Here is a 19302-nt window from a genome sequence, read left to right on the forward strand (position 1 = left end):
AGGTATTGTAACCTTTTGAAGAAAGGTAGTTAAATTTAAGATACATTTAACTTTATTTAAACAAAAATTCCTTCATTACACATGGATTTTCATCATCCATGAACACTCGGTTTTAATTAACACAATGACAAAAAAAGTTCTAGGAAATTAAAATTGAAAAAAATATGTACTACTAGTTGATTAGCAGTGTGATAAGTAAAGGTGAAATTAGATCCAAAACGTATATAAATATAACAAATTTTCCATTGTATGTAATTAGCACCAACATTGCTGGATATAGCATAAAGTTTAACTTTTTTAGTTGAACCCAAGAAGAGACTAACAGGAATTAAAACAAGATGTATGAAGAGAATGGTGCAGAAAATTAATAAAACTAATAATACAATTTAATAATTTTTATTAAAATTTTAAACTCACTTGCAATCTAAATTCCATGCTGAAGCAATTACTATGTTAGCTACCATATCAACCGGTATTATATCTGCTACAGCATGAGGATCACATTCCATGACTCTTAAAAATCCACTTTCATGTCCAACTAAAACTCCAGTAAGGCCATATAAATTGTCAATCCAACCTGGGACAGGTTCTTTATTTGAAGCTGTGACTGAAAAATATAAAACAAAATTGGTTATTGTATTAACTTTTTCATAAACATATTTTATTTTCGTCTTTATTCATTTGTTTTTTAAGAGTTCTTTACAGGCTAATTTAAATTAAGCCCACTTCCAATGATAACATTTAAGATATATATTGGTGGTGGAACCAGTCTTGATGCTTGGTGCTACGGCAGTGAAAGCTGCAACTCAAATCATTCTACTATCCTTTTAGCATAACACATTTACTTCATTACCTAACAATGAATGGGCCTTCATAAGATGTATTATGGTGTTATTATTGGATTGCAGAACAAAGTTTTTTGAAATTTTAATCACCTTAAATGTGTAGCTAATACTTTTGAGATTATAACATTTTAAAATTTAATTTGATATATATATATATATATAATGTTATGTCAAATTTAATTGAATCAGTGAAAAACTTTTGATTAATATCTGACCATTTTCTGCAAAAAAAATGTTACTGTGCATTTTACAAAATGGTAAACATGACAAGAATTACAGAAGGACTTACATGAAGCTGAGAATTGTAGAATAGCAGCCCTAAAATAAAAATAAAAATAAAAAACATAAAATAATAAAACATGCAAATCAAAATATATGTGATCTTCATTGAGTGCTGGTGTTACATTTTATTAATATAACAGATATTAAAAAATTAATGTACTACGATTAAATACACTAAATAATAGGATCGAAAATAGCAGAAACTAATTATTTTAAATATAAAAACAAAAAAACTATTTTAATTAAAGAGGGTGAAGTTCATTCAGTTTGCAAGAAATATTAGAATTTCTGAGATTACTGTCATCAGAATCATTATTGTAATCATCTTGCGCGCACGCGTCTGTCACTTTTACTATCTTCTTTTAAAGAAAAGTAAATGATTCCATATTATTATCAATATTGCGTTCTTGTTGCATATATTCAGCTTCTGTTTCGGTAATGTAATCACTTTACACCTTCCAACTTTTTTCATTCATGTCAACCACTTTATTTTCACATAGCCTTTGAACATCTTTGATATCAAAAGTTTCAATATGATTTGCTACGTATCCTTTAACTTCTGACTAAACCATCTTGATAAGATTTAATTCTGGGTGGTATGCAGGTAGTTGCTGAACATCTTGCCCTTTTTTTTTTTGTAAAAGCTCATCAAACACATAGACAGTAAAAGTTTCCCTGATTGCTTTTATCAATTCATATAAAAGTGATTTCAGCATCAAGGAAGAATAAGGAACAGAATGCTTCTGTAACCACTTTACCACATATTCTTTTCTTGAAGTGGAGATTGGTGGTTTTTCTAACATGGCATTGTAATAGGATGCGTTGTCAGAAATTATCACAGAAATTTGGGGAAATTTGGAATTAATATCTTTCTGTCCATTTAAATTAATTTTCTGCTTTCATCTGATCTATGTAATTGCCACTTTTTAATCTTGCTTGCGAAGTTAGTAAGGCATTTGGTATAAAACCCATTTCTAACCTGTACTTTGAAATAGGCTGCCTTTTGAAAAAGGAACTTTCAGCCCATCACCTAAATCACTACACCATGACCTATTTATAGTGTGAGAAGATTACACCATCAGCCTATTTTCAGTTCTACATTTTTTTTATGGCAGTGAGATATTGACTACTTAAACCTTATGTTGCTCTGTAAGAATCTTTCTGTTATTTTCAGATTTTCTCCATGTAAAGCCCAATTCTTTTAATATTTTTTTTCAAACTTGTCTTTTTTCCTGAATAACCAATGGCATCTTCAGGCACTAACATTATTTTTTTCATGGTTTACAAATTTTATGAAATTCATGTATAGTCCATCTCAACACACACTTGTCGGTCATCTAGTCCCACTGCAGGAATTTCATAGGGTTTGTAGTTTTTTGGAGTAGAGAAAGAAGTCTCTGCCAGATTTTTGGCTAATTTTTTAGCAACTACTTTTTCCTGCTCTTTGGATTTTTTCCTGTTTTAGCCTCCGGTAATTACAGTTCAGGTATTACTTCAGAGGACGATATGTATGAGTGTAAATGAAATGTGGTCTTGTACAGTCTCAGTTCGACCATTCATGAGATGTGTGGTTAATTGAAATGCAACCACCAAAGAACATCGGTATCCATGATCTAGTATTCAAATCTGTATAAAAGTAACTACCTTTACTAGGGCTTGAATGCTGGAACTCTTGACTGAAAGAACTCTCTGATTTGGGAAGATGCGTTTACCACTAGACCAACCTGTTGGGTATGCTCTTAGAACTTAGGATTGGGATACCCCACACAGAGCTGCTGTTCTTTCTTCACATTTCTGATTGTGAATCAGGAGTTTATCTTCTTTTTTCAGGAAAATGATCACCTTCTTGTTTCATAAACTCATATATACTATTTATTATTTCCCAGGCCTACTGTTTTAGTTTTTTGTAGTTTATGGTAGACTTAAGTTCACTCATAATTATAAAACACTAAAAATGTATAACAGATTAAAAAATGTAATTACCCTCAATCAAAACTTGAATAAAAAGAAGCAGAATTTGCACAAATGCTCTTACAGGATCAATAAATACAGGACCATTAGTAATTGAATTATATTCAAGCATTAAATAACATAGGCTTATGGGTAATTATTTATTTTTATACTGGTCTGGCTGTATTTGAAAACTATGAACCCATAGCAAACAATACAGCTACATTGTTTCTTGATATGATTCTAAGAAAGGTGACTCATTTCCTGAATTATAATACTTGGCTTGTCCATGTTTATTTTTACGATAAATAAAATCATGATCCATTATAAACTATGTTTATATATGTCAGACAATTATAATGTTAGTTAATTATCATTTAGCTTTTCTTTGCTGATCTAATAATGATATTTGTTGAGAATAGGCCTACATTATTACAACATTTAAAAATTTCCCACGACATTTCTTTTTATGGCAAAATACTTAATCATTTATAAAGAATAAACAGCAGAATTAGAAAGTATTTAAAGGTAATACATAATACCATCCAGTAACAAAAAATAAGAAGTTGTATTTACAAGAAAAGCAATTTAACGACGCGAACTGTTTGAAATCCAAAACGAAGATCTGCTGCGAAAATGGTGCGAATATGCAGGCACGAAACCGGACGAATTTTATTTGTTGAATAGGCTATTTGTTGCATTTACATTCGGAAGGCGATTGTCATCCGATCAGACGACTGTCCACACGGTACTTGACAATGGCCCCGCAACGCGATCACTCAACGGTTGTGGATATCCCGCTGTGGGTTGGAAATGTAAAACGAGCCGTCGTCTTTAAAGACACAAGCACAAAACAGTTGATACCGCCTATCGATCAGGGTGTTACGCAATATTACCGCGAATTGTACAATACCAATCACCGTCCGGTGAGAATGAATGTTTCGTTAATCGATGTTATACGTTTCCTACGCAGAACCAAAAAACATGCAGTGTTCTTTAGATCGGTGGAACTAGGATGGTGATGTGATCGACTGTTTTCCGATCATTCGTAACCACAATATCGAACAAGCACGAGGTCGATATGCCATCGTCGTCGTCTGCGAAGTTGGTAATGGAAATCGATAGAACACGAGATTCGATTAAACATCGCGCTATTACGCAAGGAATAACAGAATCGGATCAAATTATGGAAAAGCATTTTAAGCCTATTGTCGAACCGCTCCGAGTACTTTATCATGCTTTAAACAAAAGTACGATGTTAAAAAAGAACAAGAAGAGGATGCAAAGGGAGTGGGTGAAAAGGAGGAGGTGGAAGAGACACCGACGGTTATGAGAAGACTCTTTAAAACACCGCCGTCGGAAAAACAGTTCGTCAAACCTGTAGACCCGTCGACACCGAAAACGTTGGGTGTTCGTGCAAAACATTTCTTGAATGTTGCCGTAACGGATAAAGGTAAAAAAAAAAGACTACGTCTACGGAGTGAAAAACATTGACGATCAATGGATGATCGGAACAAAACCACTCGAGTTCAAAGGAAATAAAATAGTTATCGACAACAGGTGTAAACATGAATCAGTTTAGTGAAGAAGATGTATGCGTGCACGTCGGTGACCATCATCTGACGCCTATGTGTTTTAAATTAAAACACAGTTACGTATATATTGTCGATTTATCTGAACATGATTTCGATAAAAACAGTGATAACTTGTCCATAAGAGTGGTTTTCAATGATGATGATTTCGGATATGGACGAAAATATTATTGCGCATTTGAATGCGGTGAACAAGCTATCGCACTTATTCACAGCAAAGAAGTACTGTTTTCTGGATTCTACGGTGACGACGGTAACGTAAAGGCGTTCAAATTAAATCGTTCGTCGAATATGAAGTTGAATGCGACGGTGTTAAAAAATCTCAATACGTCGCATCGAAAAAATAACGTACTCGCTGTAAACGTGTTTGCTGCAAATGAAAAAAGAAAGTAATAGCTAATGTAGCGACGGATGGAGGACTTTTCTTCAGGACCCGCGATGAGGTAGATTCTTCTAACAACGACGGTGATGATGATACCCAACCGCTGTTGGTGGCGTACGACACAAATGAAAATTCAGAATTCGATTACGTTAAAACCAATGGATATATGAGAGGACGTCATATCGCTTCTCTTTATTTTGTTTTATACAAGAATACGAAACGCAAAGAAGAGGATAAAGAAAACCGTCAACGATCGTCTACACGAATTTTTTAATTTCTACGATGTTTAAATAAGTCCTTTTAAGGACTAAAACACATTACACAATCAACACAAAATTACACACATACACAAAACAAAAAACACTTTAAACCCCCATACAATAAATTGTAACTAACTATTGTTTTTTTTTAAACCGATATTTAATTACGTTCATTGAATGCAGTGGTTCCAAGGCCAGCGACATGATCTGGTAATAAATTTATCTACTATTGGATTATGTTGCAAATGGTGAGGAGAGTATTTAAATATTTTACACAACTTATGTATGCGAAACATTTTTTTTGTCATGTTACTTCATGGTATTTCTTTACAAGACCATGATGCGATAAACATCAAACGCAGATGATGGGTACTGGTAGACTTGCAATTGTTCCGCATACATACATGAAAGTTAACGGTTTTTTCAGATAGATGTGTAAGTTTATCGGTAACCATCATCTGCGTTTGATGTTTATCGTATCGCGGTCTTGTAAAGACATATCATGAAGATGTTTTTTTCTTGTTCGAGTGTTTTGTAGACCTACTGGGGAGAGATATCACTCGTTAAAAAAAAATCTCAATGTGCCACGGTTGCTACCTCCTGGGTGGTGTGGAAATGCGACCATTTATTTTTTATACACAGAATACAAGACTATCTTTATTTTTGTTCGGAGTAATTTTTATAGTATCCAACTTAATTTTTAGTATACATTTTAAATCATTTGTACGAATGTTTTGTAGGCCTACTGGGGAGAGATTTCACTCAAAAAAATCTCAACGCACCACGGTTGCTACCTAGTGGGCATGCGCCGATTCGAATTCCAACGCTGCGATTGGTCAATCGGACAACTTTAGACCACGTCGGTCCCACAATTCTTCAGTCGGGCGCCGCATCTCGCACGGTAAACACCCTGCCTCACTCCGCTGACGCACGCACGTAAACACACACGCACACACCGCCTCCCGGTGCACCATCTACGACGAGAACCTCTCGAGCGGTGACGCCTCCCGACACCGTCGCCTGGACGACCAGGATCATCCTCAAAGTACGTCTCACATCACCTCCTGGTGCACGAGCCACAACGAAGACCTCAAGCGGGGCGGGCAACGCCTCCTGGTGCAACGACTACGACGGCTCGGATCTTCCTCGAGGAACGTCCGCGTTGAGGCGACGACAGCGATAAGGTTTTCGTCATGGAGATGGCGGGCGCCGCCTCCCGGTACACGATCTACGACGACCAGGATCATCCTCGAGGAACGTCCCAAAAAAAAACAAGTTGGAAAGACTGCGGGCTACGGCGCCACCAACGTCACAATCCAAGATGGCCGACTACCGCCATCTTGTCCGCCATCTTGGTTGACGTCATTTTAGGTGGCTGTATGCCCATTTCCGTACTACTGACATGAATTTCTTTTTTATTTATTTTTATTGCAGCTATATTCAGTCACTGAATATTTTGAAAATAATGTCATCATTTATAAAAATTGAAAATTCTTAAAATATTAGATTGCTGAGCAGATGTTCTGATTTCCAGAAGACTACATTATGTTGCAGAATTTACATGTAGAATAATGATTGAAGAGGTTTACATTAAAAGTTTTTTTTTTAAATTAATTTAATACTTCAGTTTATAGATATTATTTTTCCAAGTGACAAAGGGATACGGAGATGTCGAGTGCAGAATGCCACCTCTAAAATTAATCTGGATTGTAACTGTTCACAAACTGCAAGCTACAACTCTTGACAGAGGAGTGATAGATTTAAAAAAAAAACGTTTTTTACCAAGGAGCAGATTTATGTCACTCTTAGTCAAGTTAAAACTTTAGAGGACATCGCCTTGTCTGATTTGGACCCAAATATGTTATTAAATAGACCACATAATGAGAAAGCTGTAACAGAAATGGTTAGGTTGTGTAATCTATCCAATTTATAGGTTTCATTATCGCAATTAGATATTTGCACAATGTTTGTGAGTACCCAGTTAAAAAAAGTGTTTATAATAATTATAGAATATTATTTATTTCAAAATTATAATATTAACTCGAATCATACAAGGTAATGTCAGCTGGGAGCTTGTTGTATGACTACTTAATAATATTACAAAATTAGAATTTATTATTGCATGCTTAATATAAATATTTATATTGTAATTTTGCTATTAAGGATAATATACTTGTTCACCACTTATGCAAATATTAATTATAGGTTTAATATTTTATATGGAGTTTAGAGGAAAGTATCCAAGAAAAAAAGGAATGATTGTTTAAGGAAGAAAAATAAAGAAAGAAATGCAATGAATATCTCCCCAGAGACTAAACAACAATAATATAGACTGTTATTAATATCCTAGTCATACAGAGAACAGAGGAACTGGAAGAACAGTGAGAGAACTGGAGAACAGAGGAACAGAGGTACTGGTGCGAGTGGTCAGCAGCTAAAGGTGTTGAGCCATTCAGGATTTTTTGTATTTTTCCTAAGATGATCATTGGATTTGATTAAAATTTATATGGGACTGTAATAAAAGTATCTCTTGATTAAAAAAAAATTGTCAAAATCAGTTAACTAATGTTGGAGATATTATGTGACATAAATAAAGATTCAAATTGATAATCTCCTTTCTCGAAGTTGGTTAAAAAATTTATCAAAAAATCAAGGACGTAACCATGAATCCACCAAACGAGACTCTCAATTAACATTATTTTTTTTGTACCATTTTTTAAATATAACCTAACCATAAAAAATTCACATCAATAATAAAACTATCTGATGCCCAAGTGAGAACAGCAGCAAGAATCACAGAAGATGGCTATAATACTAATTGAATATATTAAGAAGCAAACTTTTCAAAATTCAGTTTGGTTTTTAAATAAATTTAAAAAGTTCACTTTTAAATAAATTTAGTTTGGTTCAAAATCTTAAAAAAGTAAAAATTTAAACAAAAAAACATAATTTTGTGACTTCTCTGACAAAAAAAAAGGTTTTTTGTAAATGTTAATATTTATTTATGTATATATATGGTTTGCTCTATATTTTTATTGGTCACTATAGGACTATGTTAAATAGTTAATTACCGTCTAATTTCCTATTCTTCCAACTCTTCTTTATTTTCAATCTGGTGTTGTTTCTTTCTCTTTTCTAACTATGTCTGGATTCCACTCTCTGTTTCCTTCCTGAATTTCTTCATAGTCTTATACCTTCTTTCCTAAGCAATCTTTGTACAAATACTCTTATATAACCTAGTTTGACTTTTAAGTACATTTTGCTTGAAAATTTTTCTCCAGTCTCTAATGAACTTTTTTAAGACTGCATCAAAATAGGTAGGAATAGAACATCATATATATTTTATATTACTAAAATAGCTTTATTGATATTTTTGCATTTTTTTAGTTACTCTCAATATAATTTGATATAAAGTTTAATTATTATAATAAAATATATGTCATAGTCATGTATTTGGCCAAATTAAATTACTTGTATATTCAATTTTATAGTAAATAAATAGTCAACTATATTAAATGGTGTATTAAAATAAAATCTCACCAAAATGATCTAATTTGCTATTTCACACATGTAATCTAATATAATTTATATGGAAAAATATTATACTTCTATATAAAAGATTTCTCTTTTTATCTTTATATCTCTCTTACACAGAAAAAGAATTGGACCATCTTTTTCTTATTTGTTAAAGATCCTACTTTTTTCTTTTTTTAGCCTCCAGGAATTACTGTTCAGGTATTACTTCAGAGGATGATATGTATGAGAGTAAATGAATTGTAGTCTTGTACAGTCTCAGATCGACCATTTCTGAGATGTGTGGTTAATTGAAATCCAACCACCAAAGAACACTGGTAACCACGATCCAGTATTCAAATCGTATAAAAGTAACTGCCTTTACTAGGACTTGAACGCAGGAACTCTTAACTTCCAAATCAGCTGATTTGGGAAGATGCATTCACCACTAGACCAATCCAATGGGTTTAAAGATCCTACTTATATGTATGTAACTGCACCTGATAATTCTCCTGTGCATACTCTAATTAACAAATCTTTCCATTTTTGGTTAATTTATTGTTTTCTTTTCTTTTTATTGTTCTTTTATTTTAAAGCTTAGGTCCGATTTAATTTTGTTGACATGGCATACAAATTTATCAATTGCAAGTAAATTTTTTGTATACCACAAAACTTTATGGACCTAATGAACTAAAGCAAAGTAAAATTTATAAACACACTAAATTTAACAAAAATAGCATATTAAATATAAAACACAAAATTGATTAATTATATTATTATTTTAAAGATGTTTTCTAAACATTTCAATGCTTGGGCCACAGTAATACCAACCACCTACAACTGATTTTTTTTATCAGCATCAGGAGCAATAAAAAATACAGAGCCATGCAATAGCTCCAAAAATTGTTTCTGGAGTACATTCCCACATTTTTAAAACCAAAGTTGTTTTTTAAACCATATTATCTTTCGAAGTTTAATAGCATTTTGTTAGCTTAATCCAAGATGACAAGGTATTTTTAGTAATGCACAGGAGCAAGGGGGCTCAAAAAATCTCCACACTTAAAATAACTCTTACCATGTGTTTATATTAATTAAGAAGTTTAATATTTACAGATTTGTTATAAAGTATGAGTTTAATATTTATAGTTTTGTTATAAAGTATGATTTATTTAATAAAACAAAACAATTTTCTAGATTACGTGATGAATACTAAATTAAAAATCTTAAATAATAATAACGTTCTTTTATCATCAGTAGATTTCAAACATTTCTACTAAACTATTCGATTACTTTTTTTTAATCAAAATAAATTTTTGATCTTTCTTAATAGTTTCCACATACATATCCATTACACTCTGCATAAACAATAGTTACTTTACTCAATTTGTTCTGTTTTTCTTTCCTTGAAGAAGCTTCACTACAACAGGTATGGCATCGATCTTTCCACGACTCAGTTATTTTCTGTTTGGAAGTTGTTGTTAGTTTATATCCTAAAATGCATTCTATTGCTGTGATTATTGGATTTGTACTCCAAAAATACTCTTTGATCATTCTATCACAGTAGGTTTGATAAGGTATAATTCAAGTTCTGATAAAGATTCTTTTTCTATTTGTTTTACTTTTATTCCATTCTGGATAGTTTCGAATGTATAGTGAAAAAGCATTTATATATACAACTTAAATTAGGAGTATAAAAAACAGAAAGTGGCCACCTTTGAGCACTCTTTTTGTTAGGTACCCCTTTGGTATTTAATCGGTTGAATAACAGCACCTTTTGTAGAATTATAAAAGAGGGTTATATTAGATTTCATTTTTCCTTCATTAGACGAATTATGTTGAGTAGACAAGAAGTTGAAGTACTTTTTAGGCTTTTCTTATAAAAGCCTAAAAAGTACTTCTTTTATGACTATAAAATCAGTCGTAAAACTGATTTGTATGACATAAATCACAGGAGGCTTATTAGATTCTGGATCTATGAATGTAAACATACTTGAATGCAATGGCTGGTTCCCAGTTTCTTTTAACTCCTTTGGTATGGACTTCCTGTTTGACTGCAAGGTTCCTTCCATTGTTAGATCATGTTCTTTATAAAGATATATAAAACCGATCAGTAATTACATTCCTCCCTGACTTTGTAATATAAGTATCCAGACAGTTTATGACTGATATTGTGTCAGCAGGTATACCCGGTCTTTTTTCACAATAGATATCCATTTTCAGTACAAAGTGTTGATTACAATCTGTTAACAGTCTAATTAGAATACCATTACTTACCAATTTTTTTTTAAATTACTTTAAACGGACATCAACCTCTGAACAACATTTCATTGTTAGCTATATTTTCTGTTGGTGTGTAATGTTTGAAAGATCGTTATCAAAAATTTCAAAGTGTTCCCTTACTGGAGTAAATTTGTCATTCTGTTGCCTAATTTTACTTGTTTGTTAATCATCAAATCATGTAATTGTGAGCTAACCACGGAATCTATTATAGGAGTGATATATGCTGCTCTTCTGAATTCATTTGACAGAAGTCATGATATCTAAGTTATCATTATATGCTCTTAATAAAATAAGTATTTCTAAAAATCCAAGCATTTAAATTTCACAAAACTGCCTCTTCATTCAAATGTTTCACAATATAAGACATTTTTCTGAAAAAAATCTCAAAAAAAAATCATAAGTAGTTACTATATCAGTATCCTTCAAATCTGGTTTTTCACAAAATATATTTTCTATGATTCTATGAGTAACCCTCTAACTTTATGAGCTAAATATTCTTGAATTTCATTACCTGATTTCGCTATATATTTCCCAAGGTTATTTTCTAAATCTAATTCTTGTTCATCTTCAACACTAGGATCTCCTAAACCATCAGCATGAACTTCGTTAATACCATTAGCAAAGTCTTCTGTTTCACTTGAATAGCACAACTCATCCAGATCAATATTGTCAATTTTTAGATGTAATATTCTTTCTATATCATGATAGAAATATGTTCACTCATTTTCAAGAAATGAAGCAACCACTACACAAAACTCAAATAATAAAACTAGCCCTGTACAGAAATATCATCAACTACACACACACTGACATATCAGCTGATTGGATATAAATAGGCATGCTAATTCAACATAACAAAGTACATTCTCATCTAGAAAAAAACAAAATAAACATTTTAATGTTTGTAACACCTATCCCTTCATATTACAAGGAAAATGCATTTTATTTTAAACAATATTTTCTTTTTAACAATAATGAGATGAGTTCCTTGTTGACACAAGGGAAGGTTAAAAAATATCCAATATCTAATTTTTGCTACGAAAACAAAAAACCTTAGAAATCTGAATGTGATTTTTCAAAAAACATAGAAGGTCCCCTTTAATGACAGAAATTAATCTTTTCTTATTTTTTTACTGTACAGCATTTATTAGCACAACATTTTTTGACTCCCTTTGGTCAATCTAGGGTTAAAGTATGAATTTATTGGTTAGTAATACACTCTTATACTTCCAAGAGGAAAGGAAAGGGCAGTACCTCCTAAAACTCTTGGCTTAGCAGTATATCTCCAGTGTTGCTTAGCTTCATGTAGTTATTAGTAACACACTGGAGAGGTTTTGACAGTAAACAGGCTGTTCTACTGTGGGTAGACATTGAGTTATTTAAAAATATATACAACATTTATCTTGATTTCTGCTTTTTTTGTTTGTTAAGCTTATATCACAATTTAGTTTATAATATTCAGTCACAGGTCAATTATTTCTAGGCACTGAAAATAACTGTTGATTCATCTTAGGTTAAAACTAATATATGTATTCAAATCCATACAGTAGTAATGCACATTTAATGGGTTTTGAACCTGGTTTCAACAACATTATGTGACAGATTGTGGGCTATGACATTAATCTCCCTGTCATCCAGCAGCAGATCAATAAATATGACAAGCTACTGCTGCTATTCTGTAGAAGATTAAGAATCTTGATATTTTAATTTTGTCTACCGTATTATTTATTTTTTACTAATTAATATAAATGATTATAGAAATCTAGTACTTACTTATGCTGGGCCTTACGATAACGATAGGAAGCCCTTTACCATATTTATTAAAAACACTTTCAGCAACCCTCTTGGTATATATGTATGTATTAGGACAATTCTCTAAAAATCTGAAAAAGCAAGAGTGATTAATAAATGTTTAAAGAGATTCCATTAGGAGATCTGAAGAGTAAAAATTGGAAAGGAAATACCAACCACATAAGAAAGTATATTAATTTACCCTAATTTAAAAACTATACTGAAAATTTTATTTAAACTCTACATATGTCAGGTGCATTTAAGCACATTTATATTTGATACAGCATTTACTTTATTGACAGTGCTGGTTATAATTAACTATCATGAAGTATTCATATGAGTACTGCTTCTGTAATACCATGTTTCATGTTTCCTTTTTAAAATGATCATTCTGAGGAAAGTAATGTTCTAGCCTGAACATAATTGAGTGAAATCAGGGTTTTCTCTCATTTTAATTTTTATAATTCTTAATAATAACATATTTATTATTTAAAACAACCTCATAAAGTATTGGTACTTATATTCAGGTAAGCTACTTTCCTGGTTTTGCTTTAGTCCCCCAACAGAAGGGGTGCAGATTCTACAAAGATCAGATATGCCACTCATTTATGAAGTACATGGAAGAAGAAACAAATTAACTGATTGATTAATTTATTTATTGTTTTCTACAACTAGTAGTTAAAAAAAAAATATTGCAATGTACATATAAAATGCAGAAAGTAGAATAAGCAATTACAAAACAAAAACATAATAAATGAAATAATGAATTAATAAAAACATTAAATAATAAGATTAATAGTACACTGAAAAATTAATAAAATAATTAAATATATAATTTAAATATTATACATAGAATCAGAGTATTGAATTATATATTTTAAGACCACGAAAAGAAGCAAAAATAAATTAATTATAAAAAATAGCAGATATATTAAACTTTTGCTATTGATGACTGTGTACATATTTAACATAGTTTAACAAAAAGCCTCATAGTTAATAAAGAGACTATTGGAATATATTATAACGAGCAGAATATTTCAAATATGTAAAGCAATAACTAAAAATGTAACTATTAAGTGATATGAATTACAACAATTTGCTTTACTAAACAAAACTTATAGGCTAACACAGACATGAGAAACTTCCTTTGTTTCTCAAGTTTTAATTGTATTAAGTATTTAATGTTGTACGTAACACTTGATGTCAAATACCTACTGAAAGCCATCAGCAGCATCTTCCAGCCCTAGAGTTAAATTATTGTAGATTATAAAGCAATAATCAAAGTTAAGAACAACAAATGTCATGTTACAAGTTACATAAAGATAGACTGAAGTAAATCATTTTCATCATTTAAATTAGCACATGGCTGCATAAACACAATCACATGCGTATGTAACCTCAACAGACTACCTCAAGAAATCATCAAAACAAATTCGAAGAATAATATTGTCTGTTCTTCAATCTACACCCATTCATGGAAACATACAGCAGAAGATATGAAATGTTAGTGTTGAGAGCTGAGAGTAGCCTATCAATACATGTTTTGTTTTATCCATGTTTAATGATAAATGATTGAATTCAATCCTAGCAGCTAAAGAAGCAGTTTCTTATTAATAAGAGATATTATTTAAGCAAAAATTTTTTAAAATTTTCAGATAACAAAAATGTGATAAGCTGCATGGAGAAGAACAAAAACCATATTAACTATAATTATATTATACTACATAAATACTGCCACAGAAAAATTATGTTTTTTTATTTCATTTAAATTCTGAGTGTTATGAAGAATACAGTAAATGCTTTAAAATAATATTAGGAGAAAGTCATAAGTCACTCATTCACTATTACACAGTTATCATTTAAAAAAAAAAATTGTATTTGTACTAAGGTGTAGCTGCATTCCATATTGATACTTATAAAAGAATTTAAACATACATCTATACCTTTAACAATATAATTAAACATATTTAATGTGCTTGTCTGTGAGTGAGTATAACTTACTTATACTTCTATAACTATAACTTCATTCAGTTATAGAATAAAATGTTTGTTTGATTAGCAGAGATGTTAAATAAAATTAAACGTAATTAATACCAAATATTAAGGATTGGTTTAAGTACGTAGATATGACACACCGATGTTAATATTATTGTGTAAAAATTTCTTACTAAAAGTAAAAATTTGTTTTAAAAAATTATTTCATTATTATAAGATTTACTTGGGTGTAAGTTGATCCAGCTGCTGATCATCAAGGTATTCAGTTAAAGTGATTAATTTGTCATCAATGATTGTTTCATAAACTTTTTCTTCAATTTTATTTAAATGGCAGTTTGAGAAAGCTGTAGATATATGTACAAATGCCTGGAACAGAAAAATTAATTATGTTTATAAATCTCTATTTATTTGCAGTTATTGTGTTAAATTTGAAATAAAATTAGATTAAAATAAAAATAACTATCCTTTAACAATTAACAACCTCATGCACATCAATATCAAGTGCAGATTTTAGGCTATTTGGCAGTTCTGTCTAGTGTTATAACGATGACTAGAAGTCTGTTTGATTACATGCCTGGCAATATAGGGGTTTTGGTGTGATCGTAAATTTAATAGCAATTGGTGATGTTGCACAATACTTTTATCATCAAAATTTCTAGTTCAAAAGTACTGACTGGTTAATTTATAAATACTTCTAAATAGTTAATGTATCATTGACAAGATCTAACATGTCTGAGGTCATATAACATCACAAGCAACAATATGTTGAGTGCTGTTGATGGGTATTGTGAGTTACATCAGGAATGAATAAAATGGTGCTGTAGTAGCAATATCGGATTCAATGTGTTGCACGATTGTCTCGATGGGCCTAGGCCTGTCAAAGGCCTAGCTTTCTCTAAACTGTTTATGGATACAGCTTCTGAATGAAGTGGTGGTGAATACTGAGTACACATTAGCTTACAACTTCTTCAACAACAACCTTTAAGAGGATAAACTTACTGAGCGGTGTAGAAACAACAGTACTGCAAAAAGGTATAAGCCTACTATTTCAATACAGTTCAATCTCTTGACAAAATCTACACCAAAATTTAATGTTGAAGTATAGCAATACAAAAACCTTACTCATGATAAAACAGATGATCTCATTTCTGATCGTTATAGGTGAAGACATCAAAATTTTGCTTGTTGATTCTATTAAAAAGACATGCCACATTACATTTAGACTGTACTAAATGTAAAATAGGTTTTGTACAGAAAATGAATGTTATGTCAGAGAAGGAAGACAAAGTACTCTGTAGCATCCTCATCCCATTGGAGAAGACGGTAACATCCCATGGTGTTACGGTTGCCAGTTCACCCCTTCCATACTTAGCTTTGAGGGTTTTACCAGAGGTCATCTTCATTACCTCAGCGACAGACATCTTCCATCAATCTCGACTGCCTCAGTCAGAATGCCACGAATGACATTCCCATCGGTGTACTACACTAGCCTAGTTAGCCATACAAATAATCTCATAGTATTAAGTAAGACCGTCCCGATTGAGCTGGTAACTAACACTACACCTACCCAAAAACGGGAAAAAGCAGTTACCATATGCAACACCAAGCAAGACACTAAAACAACGAACTATAAAATAACAAATCAAAACCTAAAAACATACACTTGAAATCCATAAAAACTTGCAATAAAATAACAATAATTATTAAATTAACACTGAAAAATTTCATAAACATAAATATGTAAATAAACCTGTAAATAATCACAAAATGAAATCAACAACTATCTAAACACTAAAACTAACAAAAACATAAGCATAAACCCAATCATAACCATTACATATGAAACAGGAATACAAAATAATAAAAATACTAGTTTAATAGGGGAAACTAACAGATACCAGAACATTAAAAAATCAACTATCTAAATATGAACTATCTATTTATCTATCTGACTGCTAAGAAAGTCCCATGCACATTTGTACGCAGGACATTCTTCTGACCTACAGTTATGTCTAGCTGGCTTGTCTAATCGAGAACAATTTTTACACACAGGTGGACCCCCTTCTTTTTTGACCAAACAATCTATGTTATGATGCTCTTCCTTACTGTAGTAGGAGCAGAGCTCCTTTTCTTTGCATGATTTGGCTACATGCCCCAACCTTAAACACTGAAACCTTTATGTAATTAACATTGGGTCATAACCATTACCATTAATTGGTCATTACCATTATGTAATGGTTACATAACCATTATTTTGTAATTTAACCACTGGGTCACCTTTATGTAATCTTTTACCCTACAGATCAAAAGTCTATGAACAAACATCTATTTTCTTCAAAAGCTTTCTGCAACTCCTTTTTGCACTTAATAACGTAGTGCACTTCACTGTTATCTTTTCTTTCAGTCCAAAATACTATTTTACAAAGCTTATTAAATTTCTCTGCATATTTAATATGCATAAATATATATATATATATATATATATATATATATATATATATATATATATATATATATATATATATTAAATGCATATGTAATGTTTTGAACTCAAATGGGCATTAACAAAACCCTCCTCACCTAAATTCCGCGGAACATCATAAAATATCATGTGTGGTCGCAAAAGCTTGTTAACAACAGTCTTGATGGGATACTGACGTATCCCCTCATTTTACCGAATACTATTCTCTGTCTTATTATCATTTGTGACTATTCATTCACCTTTAGGATTACCTGTAAAACTTATATTTAATTCCTGCTTCCTGGCATCCTCCTAGCGCAATAGCCTAAGTATACCAAGTCCTAAAAATCAACAAAAACTAGAATAATACCTAAATTAAAAACTAAACAAACAAAATCAGAAAAGATTTAAATACTAGCGAAAACACTGCAATAATAATCTTCAAAATCAGAGCTGTCTAAGATCAACCTATCTCGCCGACATTACGTGTCAAACTAGTACTCTATAGCACTAATATTGCGGTGAATGGCAAGAATGAAACAGATATGGCACTGGAAAAAGTGTTCGATAATGTTATTGAGAATTTCACCGTCAGCCAAAAATTCATTTGCGTTGATGCTTGGTATACCTCATAACAATAAAAGTATACAGTTACAGAGGAAAGAAAAAATAGGATGCGATAAGAGTTCTGATTTGGAAAGCAAAACGAAACAAATTAGATTAGGTACATGTGAACATTCACTGTTTAGTGTCGTGGAAAATCCATCTAAGTATAATCTAGTTTAGATTACTTTTGAAATAAAAAAGAGGGGTAAAGGGTATTTTACTTATTCCTATATAGCTTAAAATAAAAATAAAAAAATAAACTTACTGATCAAGAAGTTTAATAAAACGAAAAATTATTGAAGTTCATGTATTCTTAGAATGTACACACGAAAAAAGTATGAAAATGTAGATAGCAAAGGAAAATATGCGGCACGAGATATTAATTTTAAAACTGAAAATATAATTGTTTACAGTAAAAATGATTTGGGCAAATGCTGAAAGAGGCGTTAGGTAGATTAAACAATGGAGAGATTGAATTGCTAGCAAAAATAAATTGTTGGTAATGCATAAACAATAACTTTCCATTGAGCGGCTAAAATTTGCAGCGATCTACCAGATCTCACAGAACAAAACAAAGGAGTGATCATTCTGATCCCCATAAGAAAAGACATCCACCTTGTTATGATCCTGGTCGCCACACCACCGCTTCTGTTTGTAGCGCTAACGGGTTTTACTGGAGGTTTTAGACCCTCTAAACTTGAAAACAACACAATTATCAGTTTGGCTTCTCATCCATTTCATCCTAACAGAAAATATCTCAGCTAACCGGGTCTTAATGCCAAAACGCCTGCCTATCTTGGCAAAGTAAGCACCTCGGCGGCTCTCTAGCCACCTAAGTGGCTATTTTATCTATACATCTATAATAGCATCAAGTCCCCTCGGCCATACTCCGCAGGACTAAGAATCTAAGGAGGCCAGCAAATATGTTTCATTCCATTTCGGTTTTCCAATTAATGAAGTTCAAAAGGAGTGATCAATGTAGAAAAACAAAGACGGGTGCTACTTTAGATTGTCTATATTCACAAAAAATGTAACTGATCAAGATCCTCAACATTAAAAAAAAAATGGTACAATTTGCTACTTAACAAGAATGACTTCAGCAAGTTTCAGTTACTAGAAAAAGTCGCAGACATTCCAGTATTTGAATGAATCAATAGTTTTCACACAGAAGAAAAAAATGAAACCATACCATTAGAAGTCTGCTATGAAGAAAAACTGATCGCTAAGATTTACTGTACATAAAGAATAAAAATCGATCCATTACTATTAATATGACTGATTTCTCGCTCTATATAGATTACAATTGACAAAGATAATCAAGAAATCAAAATATGGCAATGCTGCT

General features: G+C 31.6%; 1 protein-coding gene across 4 annotated transcripts in view; it reads right to left on the reverse strand.

Moving 5' to 3' along the window:
- The window catches only part of LOC142331535 (fatty acyl-CoA reductase wat-like), a 52120-nt gene that overhangs the window by 20500 nt on the left and 12318 nt on the right, over positions 1 to 19302 (reverse strand). For all 4 annotated transcript variants that reach the window (XR_012758030.1, XR_012758031.1, XM_075377522.1 and 1 more), the window contains exons 3-5: positions 15114 to 15256; positions 12878 to 12987; positions 418 to 607 (exon numbers count right to left, since the gene is read on the reverse strand). Coding sequence is in view for 2 of the 4 variants with exons in the window: in XM_075377522.1 (XP_075233637.1) it covers positions 418 to 607; positions 12878 to 12987; positions 15114 to 15256 (443 nt within the window). In the remaining 2 variants the exon portion in view is untranslated. The remainder of the gene's footprint in view (positions 1 to 417; positions 608 to 12877; positions 12988 to 15113; positions 15257 to 19302) is intronic.

The sequence above is a fragment of the Lycorma delicatula genome, chromosome 10 (assembly GCF_047948215.1).
Source record: "Lycorma delicatula isolate Av1 chromosome 10, ASM4794821v1, whole genome shotgun sequence".
Classification (NCBI taxonomy): domain Eukaryota; kingdom Metazoa; phylum Arthropoda; class Insecta; order Hemiptera; family Fulgoridae; genus Lycorma; species Lycorma delicatula.